We start from the raw sequence: 22,774 nt of genomic DNA, 5'->3' as shown, positions 1-22,774 counted from the left end.
TGCGTATGAATAATTTCTTGGATTTTTTATTTCAGCTCATGAAACATGATATCAACACTTTACATGTTGCATTTATATTTTCGTTCAGTATAATATTTGTACCCCCAATCCCTCCATGAAGAATTGTAATTATGTTATTGTAATTATCATGAAGGGCTTTCATGTTGGCTTAAAGATAATAAAAAAAGACACCTTTGTATGAAGTGATCATTTGTGTGCTGCAGCATCAGTGAGAATGTGTTTTTTAAGCGATGTAATACATTTCCAATTTGTCCATTCATCTGAATGTGAATGATTCGTTTGGTGCTGACTGACAATACAAACACACTAGTGTATTACTCAGAGCCCCTCAGACACTTAATTCCCTGCAAATTATGAAAATTAATTTGATTTATTATCTCTGTTATTGATAGGGAATTAGAGATTAATCCGCTTAGTACAGAGTTTTTAAAACTCGGTCCTGGGGACCCCAAGGGTACACATTTTTGTTTTTGCCCTAGCATAAAAATGTCAGTTAATTATAATCAACATAATAATTCCCATATCCTGTTGCTGCAGGATTATTCTCCTGCTGTAGCAAATTGGCTCAATTTAAGATCCTACATCTGTACTGCTGTATTTAAAAAATTAAAAAAACGATTTTCTGGGTACATTGTGAATGCTGCGCATGTAGAAGTGAGATTGTTCAGTGGCTGTCTGCATTTAAATGGTGTTGATTATTGTTCAAGTTTAATCTCTATGGGAGTTTCAGTTAACTTTAGTCCTGGACTAAAAGTGTCTTTCAAATGAGAATATCAGTTTAGAATGTTTTCAGTGCAGGAGTCTGTTTAATCTGTTTCTGGACAACTGTCCCATAATGTTTCTGAAAGTTACCTGGTATGAAAGTTGTCTCTATATCTCTCAAAGGTTACCTGGACGTTAAATACAAGCTGCAGAACAGTAGAGATGCGGAGGTGTTCAGGACCAGCGTTAGGAACCTGGCCAACGGACAACTTCACAGAGTCTCCATCAGAAGGCTTTCAGAGACTGTCAGTGTTCAGGTAATTTATTCCATCACCGTTCAGGGAACTTATTATGTCACTGTTCAGGTAACTTATTTAACTTATTATGTTCCTATTCAAGTAACTTATTCTGTCCATGTTCAGGTAACTTATTCTGTCACCATTCAGGTTACTTTTTCTGTCACTGTGCAGGTAATTTATTCTGTCACTGTTCAGGTCATTTATTCTGTCACTGTTCAGGTCATTTATTCTGTCACTGTTCAGGTCATTTATTCTGTCACTGTTCAGGTCATTTATTCTGTCACTGTTCAAGTAACTTATTCTCATTCAAAATAAAGTAAAGCTGAGCAGTTACCTTGGTGCAGTGGATCTCTTCCTTAGGTACTAGTACCCCTGGGGGTACCTGGCCTATCCACAACGGGTACTTGGGAATATTAATAAAAACATAGGCCTAAAAATTAGTTGCACATGAGGAGGTTCTGCAGGCAGAGAAAAGGGTAATTGGGTGTAGCATAACGTAAAAAGATTGAGAATCACTGCCTTGAATGTCAGCAAGGGGTATTTAAAGACAAGTAGGCCTATATGTAATGTAACTAACCTGCTGAGCTGTAAGTGTATACATGTTAGCAGTGTGGGATCTTTATCATGGTGAGTAAAACTAATTCGAAAGGAAAATAACATTACTCCCAAAATATTTAAATATACAGTGATATGTGATACCACTTGAGGATAGTGGATAAAGAGTGATGCAGGTTTTTTCTATAGTGTAGTTCTACCTCTTGGGACTCTGTACCTATCATGGAGTCCAAGTTCTTTGCTAACCTCACATGAGAAGCCAACCCTACAGATGTTGGATCTTAATTTGAGACAGTTTGCTACATCAAGGAAATAATCCTACAGCAACAGGAAATAATTATTCAGATTATGAGTAATGGTCATTGATGAGAAACGTCAGGATACTTCTTAAACCTCAAATACAGTAATCCCTCGTTTATCGCGGGGGTTACGTTCCGAAAATGACCCGCGATAAGTGAAATCCGCGAAATAGAAAACTTCTTTTTTTTTTACAATTAGCAACTATTACATGTATACAAATACAGTGACTCACGTGTAGGCCGTTTCACTGCTCTTCAGACTGGGCCGCTGCATCCTGACTGCGCTCTGCAGTGTTCTCTTCTTCTGAAGCCCGCGGTGCAGGTGTGTTTGTTCGGGAGAAGAGCATAGTGATAGGCAGCTGTTGTCGCTCTTTTTTCTTCTTTGCAAAAAGATCCTTGTACACCGACATGCCACCATCGATTACGTTGGAGAACTGTAATGAACGGCTCATCAAAGGGTCCCATTCCTCAGCTACTCGCTTAAGTTCAGTGGCCATTCGCACCATGGTTGCTAAGCGACCAAGCGTTAGTCCTTCCTTCCTTCCTGGCCAACTTAATGTAAATTTGCCAAGCTGTTTTATGTACGTACACATAACTGCACGAGACGACAAAATGATAGCACAATTCGTAGCATGTTTTGATACAAGAAGCGGGAGTGAGTTTTTAGCGAATCAGAATGCAGAGCACAATGCACCAAAAAAAAATAAAAAATGCATTATGAAAATCCGCGAAATAGCGAATCCGCGATAAGTGAACCGCGAAGTGGCGAGGGATCACTGTACACTACAAGTTTTTCCTGCAGTGCAGGAAAGTTCTCCTGCAACAGGGTGATCAAATTAAGATCCTACATATGTATCTATCAAGTCCAAGCCCTTTGCACAGCAGGACACAAACCCAGGCCTTGCTCCAGAGCTGTACTTACTCAGAATGCACAGACACATTCCAACTCTCAGTCATTTAGTAGGCCCACTCATTCACAATTCAGAGACATTTCAGGCAACATGAATGACTCTAAAGAATTAAAGGAATAGGATGGCAGACAAGAGAACAGTAGAGAGAAATCGATACAGTTTTAGCGTAAGGGACTGAAATCTGTGAGGAGACTGAACACACATTTCAAGAATTGAACCACAAAGTTGGTCGACCTTCTTCTTTTCAGCCATTCTTCGACAGACACATGGAAAGCAAGTTGCGTTTTTTACCCCATATAGTAAAATCTATTATTTAGATAATTCTGAATTCCTGTTTAGCATTGCCCTGATGTGATCTGAAACTGCCACTCTAGTTAACATGATATTAACCCCACCGCATCACCCTTAGCTATTTTTAATTACAGTGTAATGTTCTTAACTAAGTGCTCTGCAATACAAATTGAAGGTCATGGCTTGCTGGCTATTTGCTGAAGCAAGGTAAAGTCTTTTTCGCCAGGGATCATCCTGTATTAACCCTTCTTTGAGGATTTGAACTACAGTACAGCAACCCAACTATAACAGCAAGGCCATACAAACGCCCAAATTTAGACACCCCATTTATAAACCTCTTTAATGTACTACCCTTCCATAGTAATCACTTAGTGGACAGCACACTTAGAAGTTTTTACTTCCATGTTTCCGACCACCCAGCATGTACTAGTCTGACTAGTAAAAGGAATAAGATGACGCACACCCAGTGGTGTAGCGTAACTAAGTAAAATACATCAAAAGGGATACCTAGTCAGTTGTACAACTGAATGCCTTCAACTGAAATGTGTCTTCCGCATTTAACCCAACCCCTCGGAATCAGATAGGTTGGGGGGGCTGCCCTAATCGACATCTACAGCACCCAGGGAACCGTGGGTTAACTGCCTTGCTCAGGGTTGAACGACAGATTTTTACCTTGTCAGCTTGGGGATTCTATCCAGCAACTTTTCGGTGACTGGCCCAACGCTCTAACCATTAGGCTATCTGAAATATTACTTGAGTTGTTTTTTGGCGTATCTGTTCTTTACTTTACTATCTATGTTTTTGACAACTTTTACTTTTACTTCACTACATTCCTAAAGAAAATATGTACTTTTTACCCCATACATTTTCCCTGACTTCCAAAAGTACTTGTTACATTTCGAATGCTCAGACAGGACAGCAATATGATTCTGAGGGGTTGGGTTAAATGCAGAAGACACATTTCAGTTGATGGCATTCAGTTGTACAACTGACTAGGTATCCCCCTTTCCCTTCCAATATGGTTAAGTGTGCGCACTTATCAATATAACACATTGTCATCCCTACTGCCTCTGATCTGGTGGACTCACTAAACACAAATACTGCATTTGTAAATTATATCAGAGTGTTGGAGTGTGCCCCTGTCTGTCCATAAATAAACAAATGATAATAAGTACGCTGTCTAGTTTGCTTAATATATGTAATTTGATATATAACAATTACTTTTTACTTTTATTCAAGTATGACAATTGAGTACTTTTTCCACCGCTGTACTTAAGTACATTTAAAACCAGATACTTTTAGACTGTTACTCAACTAGTATTTTACTTTATGACTTTTACTCAGTAATCTTTACTTGAGTATGACAATTGAGTACTTTTTCCAGCACTGCGGACACCCAAAATGTTTTTTACAGGTGCTGACTAATGGAGAGTAAACTATAAAAGAAAGAATGAAAGTATCACATTCTAATTATGCTCCCAAATGTTTTGGCACGTTGTGCCTTCTTCAGTCTGTCTAGTTTGACCAGTCAAAAAAACAATCCATTTTGTAAAGCTGCTGTTTGGCAAGTCCCAGCAAAACTGCATCAATTATTGTAAGCTTTGAGTCGTAATCACATTTTCAATCATATAAGTTCAACTAGAAAACCTTTCCAAGCTATTTCACTACTTTCCTTTTTTAGTTGAATGACAGATACTAAACAGCCACGTGATAATGTGTTTAAAGTACTTTGAAGAGCAGGGTTTAATTAAACAGTCTACATGGAAGAGTACATTCTCCATCATCTGAAAGTGTTAATTGTCTTTTTTTAAATCCTCAATTTGACCATTCGACAAAGTGTTTACAGGTCCTGTTCTGCAATTTGTTTCAGATTGACCAGCACGAAAGGGAAGACTTCAATCTCACATCTGATGCAGAATTCAATGCTATCAAGTCAGTTGTCCTGGGGAAAGTGCATGGTGAGTTATAGAAGACTCCATTCAAATGACAAAGGAGAAGGCCATTTAAGTTAAAACTTGCAAAGAAATTGTGATTTAATAAAGAGCTCAGAGGTGTTTCGCTGTATGTTTCATTAACAGAACTGGAGAGCTTGTGAGGATCCCTCCTGTCTGAAGCTGTTACATAAAGCTTGTTAATATAACCTAAAGCTTGTTAAAATGACATAAAGATTGTTAAAATGAAAATATTACCTGTTCACTCAGGTAATCACAGTTCGACATGACATGTTATCATCGGAGCGTTGTTGTGTGTCTGTTTACTTAAAATCTGAATAATATTGTCTTTATGTGTAATTATTGTCTATCCCCTGCTTCGGAAATAGGCCACTTTATGAAGGCCTATTGCTAATGTCTTTGTTTTAAAATAGGAGGCCTGCTTTCAATTGTAATGAGGAATGATTAAAGGAAACAGACACATAAAATACAGCAGTTACAGTCGTACAGTACATTCTGATACAATATAATTAACAAAATATTCCATGTCAAATGGAAATAATACTCCCATACTATGCCTGTATACAAAAATACACAATGCACTGCTACTCATTTCAGATGCAAATCCATTTCTATCCATATGTAACAATGTCAAGAATGTCACAATAACAAAGTTAAACAGTAGCTACTGTGATATTGTTATTGACTTATTCATGAACTTTCAAAAAACTTCATTAGTTTAAAGTCAGACTAACCCAAAAGCTCCATTATTCTAAAGTCAGACTAATCCAACAGCTCCATTGGTCTAAAGTCAGACTAATGCAACAGCTCCATTGGTCTAAAGTCAGACTAATCCAACAGCTCCATTAGTATAAAGTCAGACTAATCCAACAGCTCCATTATTCTAAAATCAGACTAATCCAAAAGCTCCATTATTCTAAAGTCAGACTAATCCAAAAGCTCCATTATTCTAAAGTCAGACTAATCCAACAGCTCCATTAGTTTAAAGTCAGACTAATCCAAAAGCTCCATTAGTATAAAGTCAGACTAATCCAAAAGCTCCATTAGTTTAAAGTCAGACTAACCCAAAAGCTCCATTATTCTAAAGTCAGACTAATCCAAAAGCTCCATAGGTCTAAAGTCAAAGCTCCATTGGTCTAAAGTCAGACTAATCCAACAGCTCCATTGGTCTAAAGTCAGACTAATCCAACAGCTCCATTAGTATAAAGTCAGACTAATCCAAAAGCTCCATTAGTTTAACTTCTTATGCCTGCAGGTGCAGTCATCCGGCACATACACACACACAAACAAACTGCTCTGTGGTAGTGGAATGTATCTCAGGTGCCATGGACCATGTTAACGCGTGACCGGGTCCTCCCCATACTCTCTTTTCTAACCCCGCCACAGTCTGTGTGTCATATCAGGATCAAAGAGCTGGCATGAAAGTGGATTCTGTGTCATTCCCAGCGACGCCTGTCATCAATCACGCTAACAAATTGAAGTGTAATGAATGGAGAGAGAGAGAGAGAGAGAGAGACTTGCTATTGAAAAAGGCCGCCGTAGGCAGGCCTGGCTCTCAAAAGACAGGCTATGTGCACAATGCCCACAAAATGAGGTGGAAACTGAGGTGCACCTCCTGCCAAATGTATGACCATATTAGAGACACATATTTCCCTCAGTTTACACAAATATTCCACAAAGAATTCAAAAACAAACCCAATGTTGATAAACTCCCATATCTACTGGGTGAAATACCACAGTGTGCCATCACAGTAGCAATATTTGTGACCTGTTGCCACAAGAAAAGGGCAACCAGTGAAGAACGAACACCATTGTAAATACAACCCATATTTATGTTTATTTATTTTCCCCTTTGTACTTTAACTATTTGCAAACAATATGACATTTGAAATGTCTTTATTCTTTTGGAACTTTTGTGAGTAATGTTTAATGTTCATTTTTATTGTTTATTTCACTTTTGTTTATTATCTACTTCACTTGCTTTGGCAATGTTAACATATGTTTCCCATTCCAATAAAGCCTCTAAATTAAAATTGAAGAGAGACAGAGAGAGACCAATCTTTTTGGCTCTATAACAAAGAATAAAGAGCAAAAACATATACATGATCAAATACAAATCTTAGAATCAACTATTAAAGACTACCAGAACCCACTGGATTCTCCAATTACCTTGAATGAGCTACAGGACAAAATAAAAACCCTCCAACCCAAAAAGGCATGTGGTGTTGATGGTATCCTTAATGAAATGATCAAATATACAGACAACAAATTCCAATTGGCTATAGTAAAACTCTTTAACATCATCTTTAGCTCTGGCATCTTCCCCAATATTTAGAACCAAGGACTGATCACCCCAATCCACAAAAGTGGAGACAAATTTGACCCCAATAACTACCGTGGGATATGCATCAACAGCAACCTTGGGAAAATCCTCTGCATTATCATTAACAGCAGACTCGTACATTTCCTCAATGAAAACAATGTACTGAGCAAATGTCAAATTGGCTTTTTACCAAATAACAGACCATGTATTCACCCTGCACACCCTAATTGACAACCAAACAAACCAAAACCAAAAGGCAAAGTCTTCTCATGCTTTGTTGATTTAAAAAAAGCCTTCGACTCAATTTGGCATGAGGGGCTGCTATACAAATTGATGGAAAGTGGTGTTGGGGGTAAAACATACGACATTATAAAATCCATGTACACAAACAACAAGTGTGCGGTTAAAATAGGCAAAAACACACATTTCTTCCCACAATAAAGCCCCTTGAATTGAATTGACAGAGAGAGACAGAGAGATGAGGCCTGACTGAGGAGGAATAGCTCCTCTGCTGTAAGAAGGGAAAGTTACAGTCAGGATACAGTAGCTTGTGTGATGCAGTACAATGCCATCGGCTCACTGACTTCTTTAAGGAAGGGAAAGGGGGATACCTAGTCAGTTGTACATCTGAATGCCTTCAACTGAAATGTGTCTGCCTTAATCGACATCCGTGTCTTCGTGCGCCCGGGGAACAGTGGGTTAACTGCCTTGCTCAGGGGTCCTGAGAACCATGCAAATTCATACCATTAATTAAATGCATAGTCACTTGGTCATTCTGAAGAGGCAGATACCCTGGCAAACATAGGGTTTTACTGGATATTAGCCAGTCAAATGGAAGCAGTGTTACTGGGGTCTCTCATTATCTACTTTCAAATGGAAGCAGTGTTACTGGGGTCTCTCATTATCTACTTTCAAATGGAAGCAGTGTTACTGGGGTCTCTCATTATCTACTTTCAAATGGAAGCAGTGTTACTGGGGTCTCTCATTATCTACTTTCAAATGGAAGCAGTGTTACTGGGGTCTCTCATTATCTACTTTCAAATGGAAGCAGTGTTACTGGGGTCTCTCATTATCTACTTTCAAATGGAAGCAGTGTTACTGGGGTCTCTCATTATCTACTTTCAAATGGAAGCAGTGTTACTGGGGTCTCTCATTATCTACTTTCAAATGGAAGCAGTGTTACTGGGGTCTCTCATTATCTACTTTCAAATGGAAGCAGTGTTACTGGGGTCTCTCATTATCTACTTTCAAATGGAAGCAGTGTTACTGGGGTCTCTCATCTACTTTCAAATGGAAGCAGTGTTACTGGGGTCTCTCATTATCTACTTTCAAATGGAAGCAGTGTTACTGGGGTCTCTCATTATCAACTTTCAAATGGAAGCAGTGTTACTGGGGTCTCTCATTATCTACGTTCAAATGGAAGCAGTGTTACTGGGGTCTCTCATTATCTACTTTCAAATGGAAGCAGTGTTACTGGGGTCTCTCATTATCTACTTTCAAATGGAAGCAGTGTTACTGGGGTCTCTCATCTACTTTCAAATGGAAGCAGTGTTACTGGGGTCTCTCATCTACTTTCAAATGGAAGCAGTGTTACTGGGGTCTCTCATCTACTTTCAAATGGAAGCAGTGTTACTGGGGTCTCTCATCTACTTTCAAATGGAAGCAGTGTTACTGGGGTCTCTCATCTACTTTCAAATGGAAGCAGTGTTACTGGGGTCTCATTATCAACTTTCAAATGGAAGCAGTGTTACTGGGGTCTCTCATCTACTTTCAAATGGAAGCAGTGTTACTGGGGTCTCTCATTATCTACTTTCAAATGGAAGCAGTGTTACTGGGGTCTCTCATTATCTACTTTCAAATGGAAGCAGTGTTACTGGGGTCTCTCATTATCTACGTTCAAATGGAAGCAGTGTTACTGGGGTCTCTCATTATCTACATTCAAATGGAAGCAGTGTTACTGGGGTCTCTCATCTACTTTCAAATGGAAGCAGTGTTACTGGGGTCTCTCATCTACTTTCAAATGGAAGCAGTGTTACTGGGGTCTCTCATTATCTACTTTCAAATGGAAGCAGTGTTACTGGGGTCTCTCATTATCTACTTTCAAATGGAAGCAGTGTTACTGGGGTCTCTCATCTACTTTCAAATGGAAGCAGTGTTACTGGGGTCTCTCATTATCTACTTTCAAATGGAAGCAGTGTTACTGGGGTCTCTCATTATCTACTTTCAAATGGAAGCAGTGTTACTGGGGTCTCTCATTATCTACTTTCAAATGGAAGCAGTGTTACTGGGGTCTCTCATCTACTTTCAAATGGAAGCAGTGTTACTGGGGTCTCTCATTATCTACTTTGTGTATTGTGAGCTGTTGATGAACTTTCTGCCTAATCAATCAATATTACTCTGAGAGCAATGAATCCCACTTCTTTTACCTTAGACTGATCACTATACTGCACATTAGTGGGGGGCCGAGTATCTGCGGGTTTTCGCTCCTCCCTTGTACTTGATTGATGAAGTAAGATCACTAATTAGTAAGCACTCCCCTCACCTGGTTGACTAGGTCTTTATTGAAAGGGGAAAAACAAAAACCAGCAGACACTAGGCCATCCATGGATTGAGTTTGACACCCCTGATGTAGGGGATCTATTTTAATCTATACCTTCATCCATTACAGTACGTAATGATCTGACTTACCTCTGATCTCACTGACTGTTTCTGCATTTTTGGTTGTGTGCATGGGTGTGTGTGTGTGCGTTTGTGTTTAGAGTCTGGTGAGCTGGATCCAGAGATTGCCAGGCTGAACTCCCAGGGTTTCAGTGGCTGTCTGTCGGTGGTCCAGTTTAACTCTGTAGCCCCACTGAAGGCAGCGCTGCTCTACCCCAACACCAGCCCAGTTATAGTGATTGGATCCCTAGCAGAGTCCACCTGTGGCTCCTCATCTCCAGCCAATCCCTACCCAGCTGAAACTACACACTCCCTATCAGGTAAGAGGGGAGGTGTCAAGTTCCCTATGATGGGCGGAGTCTGTGGTAATAGCAGGGACTCTTGGTCAACCCTTTTCCGTCTCTCTCTCTCTCTCTCTCTCTCTCTCTCTCTCTCTCTCTCTCTCTCTCTCTCTCTCTCTCTCTCTCTCTCTCTCTCTCTCTCTCTCTCTCTCTCTCTCTCTCTCTCTCTCTCTCTCTCTCTCTCTCTCTCTCTCTCTCTCTCTCTCTCTCTCTCTCTCTCTCTCTCTCTCTCTCTCTCTCTCTCTCTCCTGCTTGAGTGCCTTTTGTTTTTCTTTAATTCCACTTGAGAATCTACACTTTTTTCCAAACTGCTTTTTCAAACTTTATCAAGGGCCCATTTAATACATACACCATCTTCCTTGTTAATTAGATGAGAATGAAAGTGATTACATTGTGACAGATGAGTTCATTCATTTGGATGAGAGGCATTTCTCATTTGCATAATCTATCTTCTGTAGTCCTCCTCATGCAGTTTAGGACTGAGGGTGTAGTGTTAAATGAATCCTGCATGGACTGATGACCCTTGATGTTACTGACTCTCTCTCTCTCCTGTCCCCTTTTCTCTCTTTCTCTTTCTGCTGCCTCTCTCTCTCTCTTTCTGTGTATCTCTCTCTTTCTGCTGCCTCTCACTATTTCTGTGTATCTCTCTCTGTCTGTTTCCCTCGCTCTCTCTGTCTTTCTGTCTCTCTCTCTTTCTGTATGTCTCTCTCTCTCTCGCTCGCTCTCTCTCTGTGTATCTCTCTCTTTCTGTCTGTGTTTCTCTTGCTCGCTCTCTGTCTTTCTGTCTCTCTCTCTCTCTCTCTCTCTCAATCTCTGTCTCTCTCTGCTGTAGATCATTTAGGTACAGTAGGTACTGGTGAGCCTATAGTCAATGCAATCAAGAGTGACTCTGCATTGATTGGAGGTAACGGGAACATGTTTCTCATGTGTTTCACTTATAGTGTCATAATAAACCATACTTATATTGTAGTCAGTAAAACAACATGTCAGATAAGAAATTATCCTGTTCAAAATAGACAAAGATAAAGGTCACTTGAAAAAAATATGTTTTTCTGAATGAGACAAACCTGGATAAATAAAAGTGAAATAAATAAATACAATATTTCAAGATAAGATATGGCATGTTTGCAGCATCACATCCCAAAGCTTTGAAGCGGTGGTTGATTAGGTTCCAGTTGGTTCAGTTGCTGGAATATAGAAAGTAGTTCAAAGTCCTCCTTATACAGGCTGACTCAGTGCCAAATGCACAAAGGACACCAAAACGAATTAAACTTTTAAAGAAATTATTTGCTGATTAAGGAACTTTTACAGCTATCTTCAAATATTTTTTCTTTTTAGAACCATTGTAATTTACCATTAAATTGAGTCTGGGTGTGTTCTGGTTTCCCAAAAAGATGTATCATTTTCTCTTGATAATAAAACGCACCATACATAGCATTGCAGTGTACAAGGACTGTAGCTAAGGTTTATGAAATGAATGCCTGCTACGTTTGTGAGAATTGAACTGGAGATCTTTGTGCTGTGCCTTGTACAGAGATGCATTTACAGCTTTTAGAAGCTTGTGTAATGCCTTTTAGAGTTTAGATTAGCAACGGAAATCAGGCAGGCCGGGTAATAGCAATGAAATACCCACAAGAGAAATTGGCATATTATTTATCTTAAGGCTTCTACGCCGCAGACAAATGTCGCAGAACTAAACTTGAGAATGCTGAGAAAGGAGTTAATGTGTTCTGAAAGCCACTGTGCTTTCTCTATTTTTGCTTCTGAAAAAGGAAACCTATAGAGATGTCACAATGTGAAATGATGTTAATTGGTTTCACGTTAGAATTCTTCAGTGTTTTATGTCTTAAAAAAGCACTCTGTTAAAGTGCATTTTTACACCATTAAATTGGACTTAATCTTTCTGTTTTCAAATGAGTGCTGTTTTGTTGTTTCCTAACTTAATGTTTTGTACTCCTTCGCAGGTGTGATTGCTGTGGGGATATTTGTGATTCTGTGTGCGTTGGCAATAATGGCAAGGTTCCTGTATCGACGGAAAGAGACATTCCACACCCAAGAACCCCAGGGAATCAAACCTGAGGCCGACAGTCCTGAATACCCTTTCCACAGCGAGCCCACCTCACAGAACATACTAAGTGAAAACCAAAAGGAGTATTTCATATAGGTCCAACTATCCACCTCCCGACCTTCTCGATGTTGGACTAATCCAGTGAATCTGATTAAGGAAGGACATGCCTTGCCAAGCCCTAGAGACGTTAATTACATTCACAGTACATTATACACACAGTACATGCAGTAAAAGACCATCAGCAACTGTCAAAACAAGATGGCTGACCAAGATTTGAAGAAGACAACAAATAATATGTAAATGCATCCATGTATTGTGGTTTCAAGTAGTTACCACAGCCACAAAACCAAAAATTGGCTATATCGTAAACAATAATGGAAACTAAAGTTTGCTTTTCGGTCTTAATTTAAGGTTAGGGTTAGGCATAAGGTTAGCAGTGTGGTTAAGGATTGGGTTAAGGTTAGGGTTAGGTTTGAAACCATATTTTAGAGAAATTGTAGAAATAGGCTGGGTTTATGACTTTGTGGCTGTAGTAACTAGTGATGACCACATATTGTTTACTGTGTTTTGTACACACTGTTTGTACTGGTAATATGACACAAGTGTAGATGATAGACTTTGAAAGGTGTTGATACTGTCATTCATGGGAGTGTAAATATTCTTTAAAAATGTAAATGTTGAATTAATTAATGTCTTTATAACAATCGCTGTCTAATATTTCTCTCCGGTGGTACAGTACTGAAAATATAATAATGCCTGGATGGATTTATACTGTATGTACCTGCAGTACGGTTATGAAGATGATACAATACATGTTTGGACTATTGAGTTGAAAGTATTTTGGTATTATGATGATGCATTTGCTTCATTGAGAGATTTAGATGTCTTAGCCATAGAGATTCCCTCTACAGCACACACAGTAATAACATCTCAAAATCTGTTGACCAATATACATGAGAACATGTATTGAACAAACATATCGAATCGAACATCCCACTGACAAAACTTATGTAAATACAGTATTATGTTCCAAATGTTGTTTTTTTTGTCTATTTTATTTTTTTTTTACTTCACTGTACTTCAGAAAGTTCCGTGGCAAGCATAACCTGTAATTTTGTGTGCTTGCTCTGCATTATCCTGGATAAAAATAAAAGCATAGCCATTTAACGATTTTCTTTGAAACACTGCTTCCTTACCACCCACAGCTAGAACACGTTGACAGACCAAATTCTCAGAAAAGCTTTGAACGGAACTCACAACATTAGGCTCACTCTAAAACACTCTGGCTAATCGCCACCTTCCTTTCACAAGGTGCTAATCTTTATGAGAATAAACAGTTTGGTTTGTCACACAGACAGACAGGTTTGGTGGGATTGGTGATTCATAGGAAGCAGAATGATAATCAGAGGAAGTTCATCTGAGACACGCTGTCAGAGAAGAGGAGATGGATCTGATGAATGCCAACCTGTCGATCTGTCTGCGTGTCTTCATTCGGTTCAAACAGCGGTACAGACTAGATCAGGAAGATAAAGAGGAGAGGATTGGCGTCATCAGTTGCTGTTCATCACACAAACACTGCTCTGCTCTCTGTGTTAGTTGGAACCCTGGAGAACATAGCTAGTACTTTAAATGGAAGAATTTAGACAATTTCTACATTTCTACACTTCCACAGTGCTTTTTTTCCTGGTCAGATTAGATGTTCTCAAGCGTTAAACATTGTATGAATCTACTAGATGTTGGTTGGAGACAGGTGACCATAAGGAGGTCTTTCTACAGCCCTCAAAGTCACGCCGCTGCACAATATTTAACTAGACAAGTCAGTTAAGAACAAATTCTTATTTACAATGACGGCCTACCCGGCCAAACCCTCCCCTAACCCGGACGACTCTGGGCCAATTGTGCGTTGACCTATGGGACTCCCAATCACAGATGGTTGTGATACAGCCTGGTATCGAACCAGGGTTTGTAGTGACACCTCTAGCACTGAGATGCAGTGCCTTAGACCGCTGCACCATTCTGGAGCCCTTGACCAGGACCCATAGGGCAATGGTGAAAAGTAGTACACTATATAGGGATTAGGGTACCATTTGGGACACAACCTCTGATAATAAGCCCACAGAGAGTGCAGTCTAAAATACCCATGGACAGAAACAAATGGATAGCTGATATGGAGTCTCTGCCTAGTATCCCTTTATTCAGTATAAAAACCCTCACACTCCCATGTTGGTATGTTTTAGGGCAGGATACTAGACAATATCATGGATTATAGGACCACAGAGAGTCCAATCTAAAATACCTATGGACAGAAACAGCATATTGAGTCTGCCTAATGAGTATAAAAACCTAAACGACCTACTCTTCACATCCCTGTGGTATTTTGTCATGCAAAGCAGTGTCAATATGCCTGGGAATAGATCCAATCGGAGGTGTGAAGACATTCATTTTGATTTCTGGGACAAGCTGTGTATACCGTAAGTTGAAGAAACGAAGTGCTAACTATACAGTAATGGGCATGTTGTCATAACTGAAGTTTGATGGGTATTAAAGGTTTATTCTTTTTGGGAGCCTTTAGTTTCACTTTTTTTGTACATTACACATGGTTGGGATTGAACTGAACACTACTCAATGTAACTATAATGGAATGATGCTTATTGGTGATTAGCAGTATAACGTCAGTCACTGTTTTCATTATATTCAGGTTGTTTTGATTAACAACTATATCCTGTTCAAAACAATTCAAATCTATCAGTTATTGAATAGTGTTGAATGAGAAACATGTTTTTGATGCACTATAGACAACATCATGATACACCATATATGTGTAAAGGATTGTAAGGAAGTGTTGACAATTGAAACCATCCACCACTTCTGTCACTACTAACGCTTCCATTCAATATCAAACTCCTGTCCACTGTCCATAATGGAAGAGCTCATTCTGTGTAACTTTATGGCAAGATGCATTTGAAGATTGAGAAACCTATGGCACAAGGCTTAAGGATTTGTTTATGTTGGTTGTTTGTCTTTATGTAGGTAATATCTATTCCAAAAATGTATATGTCCATGCAAGAAAAGATATGACAATGCAACATTATTCTGAGAAGCATTTCAACAGTATCTCTCATTGTTCAAGGAATTATCCTTCTAAATTTGACCCGCTACTTTAGCTCTGCCCAAATACCTGTCTGGTGTGTCACACAGATGGAAAAATCTTGGCTTCATTCTCCTCACACCTTTTTTTATCCATTCTGTAACAATTCACACTTTTGAGCAGTGAGATTACATTTCCCAGGCCTTGTGGCCCGTCCATACATCTGCTGCTGAATGCTGGGTTATTGGCCTGCCACTGCAGACAATAACCAAGAACAGATGGCTAAATGCTTGACTTTGTCACCCAGTCCACATGCTGAGAGCTAGACTCCGGGAACAAACTGAGGGCCAGTCAGATGAGTCTGTTCAGAGGAAAACACAGTTAGTGTTGGCATATGTTCCTCATGTATAGCGATGATCTTTACAATTGCAGGAAAATCTGCTTTTTTATTGATATGCAAGATACTGTGTGCCAAAGGAAGCAGCTCATTGATAAAAACAGTGAAGCAATTTGCTGCCGAATTCAGAAACACGATATGTAGGCGGATTTGGAGTGTCTTCTCTTTGCATATAGGGCAGCTGTTAGGATAAAGAAATATACCCCCCATTTTAATCTTTTGATTTGCGAAGAAACCATACCATTGACCTTTCAGTACTAGGTATATGTCTCTGTGACTAGTTCCCTCAGAGCCATAGTCAGACGTTTAGAACTTCCTTATCTGCTCATTATGCTGACCACCACCACATCACATGGGCACACAATCACCAGGGCACACTCGAATCGCATTGGAAATTACAGACCCCAATTCACAGTAAATCAATCATGCCCAACCTTCAGTCAGTGTGGTTCTCAAAAAAAATCTATAAACTCAAACACTCAGATTGTGTTTGAGGGGCAATATTTATCTTTGGGTTTTCATCAAACATGGAAAGTGCTCAATTGAATAAATCTCATTGTTACATTTGACATTTTAGTCATTTAGCAGACGTTTTTATCCAAAGCGACTTACAGTTAGTGCCTTCATCTTCTAGCTAGGTGGGACAACATAGTAGGTACACATTTCCTCAAAGTAGCTATCAGCAAAGAAAGAACTAGAAGGGGTGGGGGCGGTTCAGTCTTTTTTTAAATGTGGTTTTTTTGGGGGGGGGGGGGGGTCAAGGTGAAGAGGATGATTATTTAAGATACCCTTTGAAGAGGTAGGGTTTCAGGAGTTTTCGGGAAGATGGGCAGGGACTCTGCTGTCCTAGCTTCAGGGGGAAGCTGGTTCCACCATTGGGGTGGCAGGACAGTCTTCAGCAAGCAGTGGCAGAGTGAGGAGCACTCTGGGCACTTTATGTCTGGTTGTACTGTAAGCTAGTATGTAACTATCTGATTGCCATTCCTGACATCGGCCTTAAGATGGCAGCCGGCCAGTGTTGTTGTTGTTGTTGTTATGCAATCTAAGATAACGGCCCCCATGGCCTTATCCAGCCTGCTAGCCTAGCATGCTAACTTATTACCTATGCAAGTTGGCCTTGTATATATTGTGTGCTATGTTTATCATATTAGCCTATTGCTAATGCCTTATAGTTGCTATTCAGTTTATTTTAATTAGCAAAACAAAAAATATATATTTATATATATGCACTACCGTTCAAAAGTATGGGATCACTTAGAAATGTCCTTGTTTTTGAAAGAAAAGCAAATTTTTTGTCCATTCAAATAACATCTAATTGATCAGAAATACAGTGTCTTGCAAAAGTATTCATCCCCTTGGCGTTCTTCCTATTTTGTTGCATTACAACCTGTAATTTAAATTGATTTTTATTTGTGTTTCATGTAATGGACATACACAAAATAGTCCAAATGGGTGAAGTGAAATGAAAAAAATAACTTGTGTGCATATGTATTCAACCCCTTTGCTATGAAGCCCCTAAATACGATCTGGTGCAACCAATTACCTTCAGAAGTCACATAATTAGTTAAATAAAGTCCACCTGTGTGCAATCTAAGTGTCACATGATCTGTCACATGATCTCAGTATATATATACAGTGGGGAGAACAAGTATTTGATACACTGCCGATTTTGCCGATTTTCCTACTTACAAAGCATGTAGAGGTCTGTAATTTTTATCATAGGTACACTTCAACTGTGAGAGACGGAATCTAAAACAAAAATCCCAAAAATCACATTGTATGATTTTTAAGTAATTAATTAGCATTTTATTGCATGACATAAGTATTTGATACATCAGAAAAGCAGAACTTAATATTTGGTACAGAATCCTTTGTTTGCAATTACAGAGATCATACGTTTCCTGTAGTTCTTGACCAGGTTTGCACACACTGCAGCAGGGATTTTGGCCCACTCCTCCATACAGACCTTCTCCAGATCCTTCAGGTTTCGGGGCTGTCGCTGGGCAATACGGACTTTCAGCTCCCTCCAAAGATTTTCTATTGGGTTCAGGTCTGGAGACTGGCTAGGCCACTCCAGGACCTTGAGATACTTCTTACGGAGCCACTCCTTAGTTGCCCTGGCTGTGTGTTTCGGGTCGTTGTCATGCTGGAAGACCCAGCCACGACCCATCATCAATGCTCTTACTGAGGGAAGGAGGTTGTTGGCTAAGATCTCGCAATACATGGCCCCATCCATCCTCCCCTCAATACGGTGCAGTCGTCCTGTCCCCTTTGCAGAAAAGCATCCCCAAAGAATGATGTTTCCACCTCCATGCTTCACAGTTGGGATGGTGTTCTTGGGGTTGTACTCATCCTTCTTCTTCCTCCAAACACGGCGAGTGGAGTTTAGACCAAAAAGCTCTATTTTTGAATCATCAGACCACATGACCTTCTCCCATTCCTCCTCTGGATCATCCAGATGGTCATTGGCAAACTTCAGACGGGCCTGGACATGCGCCTGCTTGAGCAGGGGGACCTTGTGTGCGCTGCAGGATTTTAATCCATGACGGCGTAGTGTGTTACTAATGGTTTTCTTTGAGACTGTGGTCCCAGCTCTCTTCAGGTCATTGACCAGGTCCTGCCGTGTAGTTCTGGGCTGATCCCTCACCTTCCTCATGATCATTGATGCCCCACGAGGTGAGATCTTGCATGGAGCCCCAGACCGAGGGTGATTGACCATCATCTTGAACTTCTTCTATTTTCTTCTATTTTCTAATAATTGCGCCAACAGTTGTTGCCTTCTCACCAAGCTGCTTGCCTATTGTCCTGTAGCCCATCCCAGCCTTGTGCAGGTCTACAATTTTATCCCTGATGTCCTTACACAGCTCTCTGGTCTTGGCCATTGTGGAGAGGTTGGAGTCTGTTTGATTGAGTGTGTGGACAGGTGTCTTTTATACAGGTAACGAGTTCAAACAGGTGCAGTTAATACAGGTAATGAGTGGAGAACAGGAGGGCTTCTTAAAGAAAAACTAACAGGTCTGTGAGAGCCGGAATTCTTACTGGTTGGTAGGTGATCAAATACTTATGTAATGCAATAAAATGCAAATGAATTACTTAAAAATCATACAATGTGATTTTCTGGATTTTTGTTTTAGATTCCGTCTCTCACAGTTGAAGTGTACCTATGATAATAATTACAGACCTCTACATGCTTTGTAAGTAGGAAAACCTGCAAAATCGGCAGTGTATCAAATACTTGTTCTCCCCACTGTATATATATATATATATATATATATATATATATATATATATATATATATATCTGTTCTGTAAGGACCCAGAATCTGCAACACCACTGAGCAAGGGGCACCACCAAGCAAGCGGCACCATGAAGACCAAGGAGCTCTCCAAACAGGTCAGGGACAAAGTTGTGGAGAAGTACAAATCAGGATTGGGTTATAAAACAATATCAGAAACTTTGAACATCCCAAGGAGCACCATTAAATACATTATTAAAAAATTGAAAGAATATGGCACCACAACAAACCTGCCAAGAGAGGGCCACCCACCAAAACGCACGGAGCAGGCAAGGAGGGCATTAATCAGAGAGGCAACAAAGAGACCAAAGATAACCCTGAAGGAGCTGCAAAGCTCCACAGCGGAGATTGGAGTATCTGTCCATAGGACCACTTTAAGCAGTACACTCCACACAGCTAGGATTTACGGAACTGGCCAGAAAAAAATACATTGCTTAAAGAAAAAAATAAGCAAACACGTTTGGTGTTTGCCAAAAGACATGTGGGAGACTCTCCAAACATATGGAAGAAGGTACTCAGGGTGATGAGAGCTTTCTGGCCATCATGGAAAACGTTATGTCTGGCACAAACCCAACACCTCTCATCCCCCCGAGACCCTATCCCCACAGTGAAGCATGGTGGTGGCAGCATCATGCCTTGGGGATGTTTTTCCATCAGCAGGGACTGGGAAACTGGTCAGAATTGAAGGAATGATGTATGGCACTAAATACAGGGAAATCCTTGAGGGAAACCTGTTTCAGTCTTCCAGAGATTTGAGACTGGGACGGAGGTTCACCTTCCAGCAGGATAATGACCCTAAGCATACTGCTAAAACAACACTCGAGTGGTTTAAGGGGAAACATTTACATGTCTTGGATGGCCTAGTTAAAGCCCAGACCTCAATCCAATTGAGAATCTGTGGTATGACTTAAAGATTTCTGTACACCAACTTGAAGGAGCTGGAGCAGTATTGCCTTGAAGAATGGGCAATAATCCCAGTGGCTAGATGTGCCAAGCTTATAGAGACATACCCCAAGATACTTGCAGCTGTAATTGCTGCAAAAGGTGGCTCTACAAAGTATTGACTTTGGGGGGTGAATAGTTATGCACGCTCAAGTTTACCTTTTTTTGTCTTATTTCTTGTTTGTTTCACAATAAAAAATTATATGTTGCATCTTCAAAGTGGTAGGCATGGTGTGTAAATCAAATGATTACCCCCCCAAAAAATATTTTTTTTCCAGGTTGTAAGGCAACAAAATAGTAAAAATGCCAAGGGGGTGAATACTTTCGCAAGCCACTGTACAGTGTAGTTATCGTTAATGTTGTAAATGACTATTGTAACTGAAAATGGCAGATTTTTTTATGGAATATCTACATAGGTGTACAGAGGCCCATTATAAGCAACCATCACTCCTATGTTCCAATGGCACATTGTGTTAGCTAATTCAAGTTTATCATTTTAAAAGGCTAATTTATCATTAGAAAACCCTTTTGCAATTATGTTAGCACAGCTGAAAACTGTTGTCCTGATTAAAGAAGCAATAAAACTGGCCTTCTTTAGACTAGTTGAGTATCTGGAGCATCAGCATTTGTGGGTTCAGTAACAGGCTCAAAATGGCAGGAAACAAAGACATTTCTTCTGAAACATGTCAGTCTATTCCTGTACAATGCTGTGTACTACTCCCTTCACAGAACAGCGCAAACTGGCTCTAACCAGAATAGAAAGAGGAGTGGGAGGCCTTGGTGCACAACTGAGCAAGAGGACAAGTACATCAAAGTGTCTAGTTTGAGAAACAGATGCCTCACAAGTCCTCAACTGGCAGCTTCATTAAATAGTACCATTAAATAATAGCAAAACACCAGTCTCAATGTCAACAGTGAAGAGGCGACTCCACGATGATGGCCTTTTAGGCAGGGTTCCTATATCCAGTGTCTGTGTTCTTTTACCCATCTTGATCTTGTCTTTTTATTGGCCAGTCTGAGATATGGCTTTTTCTTTGCAACTCTGCCTAGAAGGCCAGTCGCCTCTTCACTGTTGACATTGAGACTGGTCTTTAGTAAAGGTTGAATAGTCTATTGTTCAGCTATTAGCCCCCCTCCCCAACTTGCAACAAATTGTTGTTACTCCCAACTCGTTCTTCGCCCTCTTCCACGCGTCATTATGCGCCTGAGTGGCTCGCTTGTTGGCGTGGTGGCAGGTTATGGCAGCACCTTCAGTTATGTGTCAAGAATTCTGCAGAGCAAGTTTGTATGACGGTCTGGTTATTCACAGGCAAATTGTTATATGCTATTGAGGTACATTTGTGTATTTTTGTCAAGAGCACAACTTCTTTATTTTCAATCAATTTTTTTTCTTCCTGAAAGCACCTTTTTTCCAACACAAAGGAAGTCATAGCGGACACCTACGAAGAAGGACTGTGTGATGATGGCATCTCAGGTAAGCAGCACTGGGCGTTCTTCCATCCAACTTTTACATAGCAGGTAGTTAGCTTCTACGATTTAGTGTCGGTTCATAACATTCTACTACATTACACACATACACACCGTAGAATGATAAATCATACAATTTGTATTCTCAAGCTTACCAAAAGCATTTAGCTACGAACACCTGTTCTTGTCATTTCAGTTGAACTAATCAAACTTTCTTTCATGGCAACTCATAAGCAGGCCATGTCCTATTAGTTTCATAGTCAATATATAATCATATTTCATGACAGTGTAACAGTTAGCTTTTTTTACAGAAGGATGAAAGAACATAATATGTCTGTCAGGGAATGCTATTCTGATATCTCAGATGAAGAGTTAGACCAGAAAGTCAGCGCCATTAAGGCAAGGATGCCCCATGCGGGCTTTAGAATGGTCAAAGGAAGTCTCAGAGCAATGGGCCATCGTGTACAATGGCGAAGAGTTAGGGTGTCTTTGCAGCGTGTAGAGCAAAACAGAGAACACCATCGTGTTCGTGAGTGTCTCATCTTTCTGCTCAGAAACGATAGACGTTTTCGCGATAAGACTGATTATTTTTGTATGTCTCATGGTCTGACACACCGCTGTAGCTTTGCTACCTTTCACCACAGCTGCAGATGGCTGACATCGGTGGATGTGATCGATTGAGACATACCCCATGCAAAACAACTGATATCTAGCTTTCACAGACAGATTTTTATGGGGTCTTTTTTATTATGCTAATTCAATTTCCACGTGGTGGGGACATCAACTCTAGATTTTTAAGTTAAATGTATTTGTATTTACATCAGGCTATAGTCTACATTTAGGCCTACGACTACATGATATAGCTATTAGGATATAGGCCTACTGGAAATTGTTGTTTGTTAGTGAACTGGCCAAATGGCAGAGCTATCTTTCAGCTATCCTTCAGCATCACTTATTCAAATTAAATCACATTTAATTGGTTACATACACATGTTTAACAGATGTTATTGCGGGTGTAGCGAAATGCTTATGTTTCTAGCTCCGACAGTGCAGTAATATCTAACAAGTAATATCTAACAATTTCACAACATATACCCAATACACACAAATCTAAGTAAAGGAATGGAATTAAGAATATATAAATATATGGACGAGCAATGTCAG

At 39.9% G+C, this 22,774-nt stretch overlaps 1 protein-coding gene across 1 annotated transcript in view; it reads left to right on the top strand.

Annotated features, from left to right (window-relative positions):
• Positions 1 to 13,592, top strand: part of cntnap3 (contactin associated protein family member 3) — a 189,142-nt gene extending 175,550 nt beyond the window's left edge. The window contains exons 20-24 of the mRNA XM_071374431.1: positions 907 to 1,040; positions 4,949 to 5,036; positions 10,113 to 10,331; positions 11,185 to 11,256; positions 12,317 to 13,592. Coding sequence (XP_071230532.1) covers positions 907 to 1,040; positions 4,949 to 5,036; positions 10,113 to 10,331; positions 11,185 to 11,256; positions 12,317 to 12,516 — 713 coding nt within the window. The 3' untranslated portion in view covers positions 12,517 to 13,592. The remainder of the gene's footprint in view (positions 1 to 906; positions 1,041 to 4,948; positions 5,037 to 10,112; positions 10,332 to 11,184; positions 11,257 to 12,316) is intronic.
• Positions 13,593 to 22,774: the final 9,182 nt, after the last annotated feature.

Source organism: Salvelinus alpinus, chromosome 1 (assembly GCF_045679555.1).
Source record: "Salvelinus alpinus chromosome 1, SLU_Salpinus.1, whole genome shotgun sequence".
Classification (NCBI taxonomy): Eukaryota; Metazoa; Chordata; class Actinopteri; order Salmoniformes; family Salmonidae; genus Salvelinus; species Salvelinus alpinus.
The sequence above is the reverse complement of the archived record's forward strand: the minus strand, read 5'-3'. Positions and strand labels throughout refer to the sequence as shown.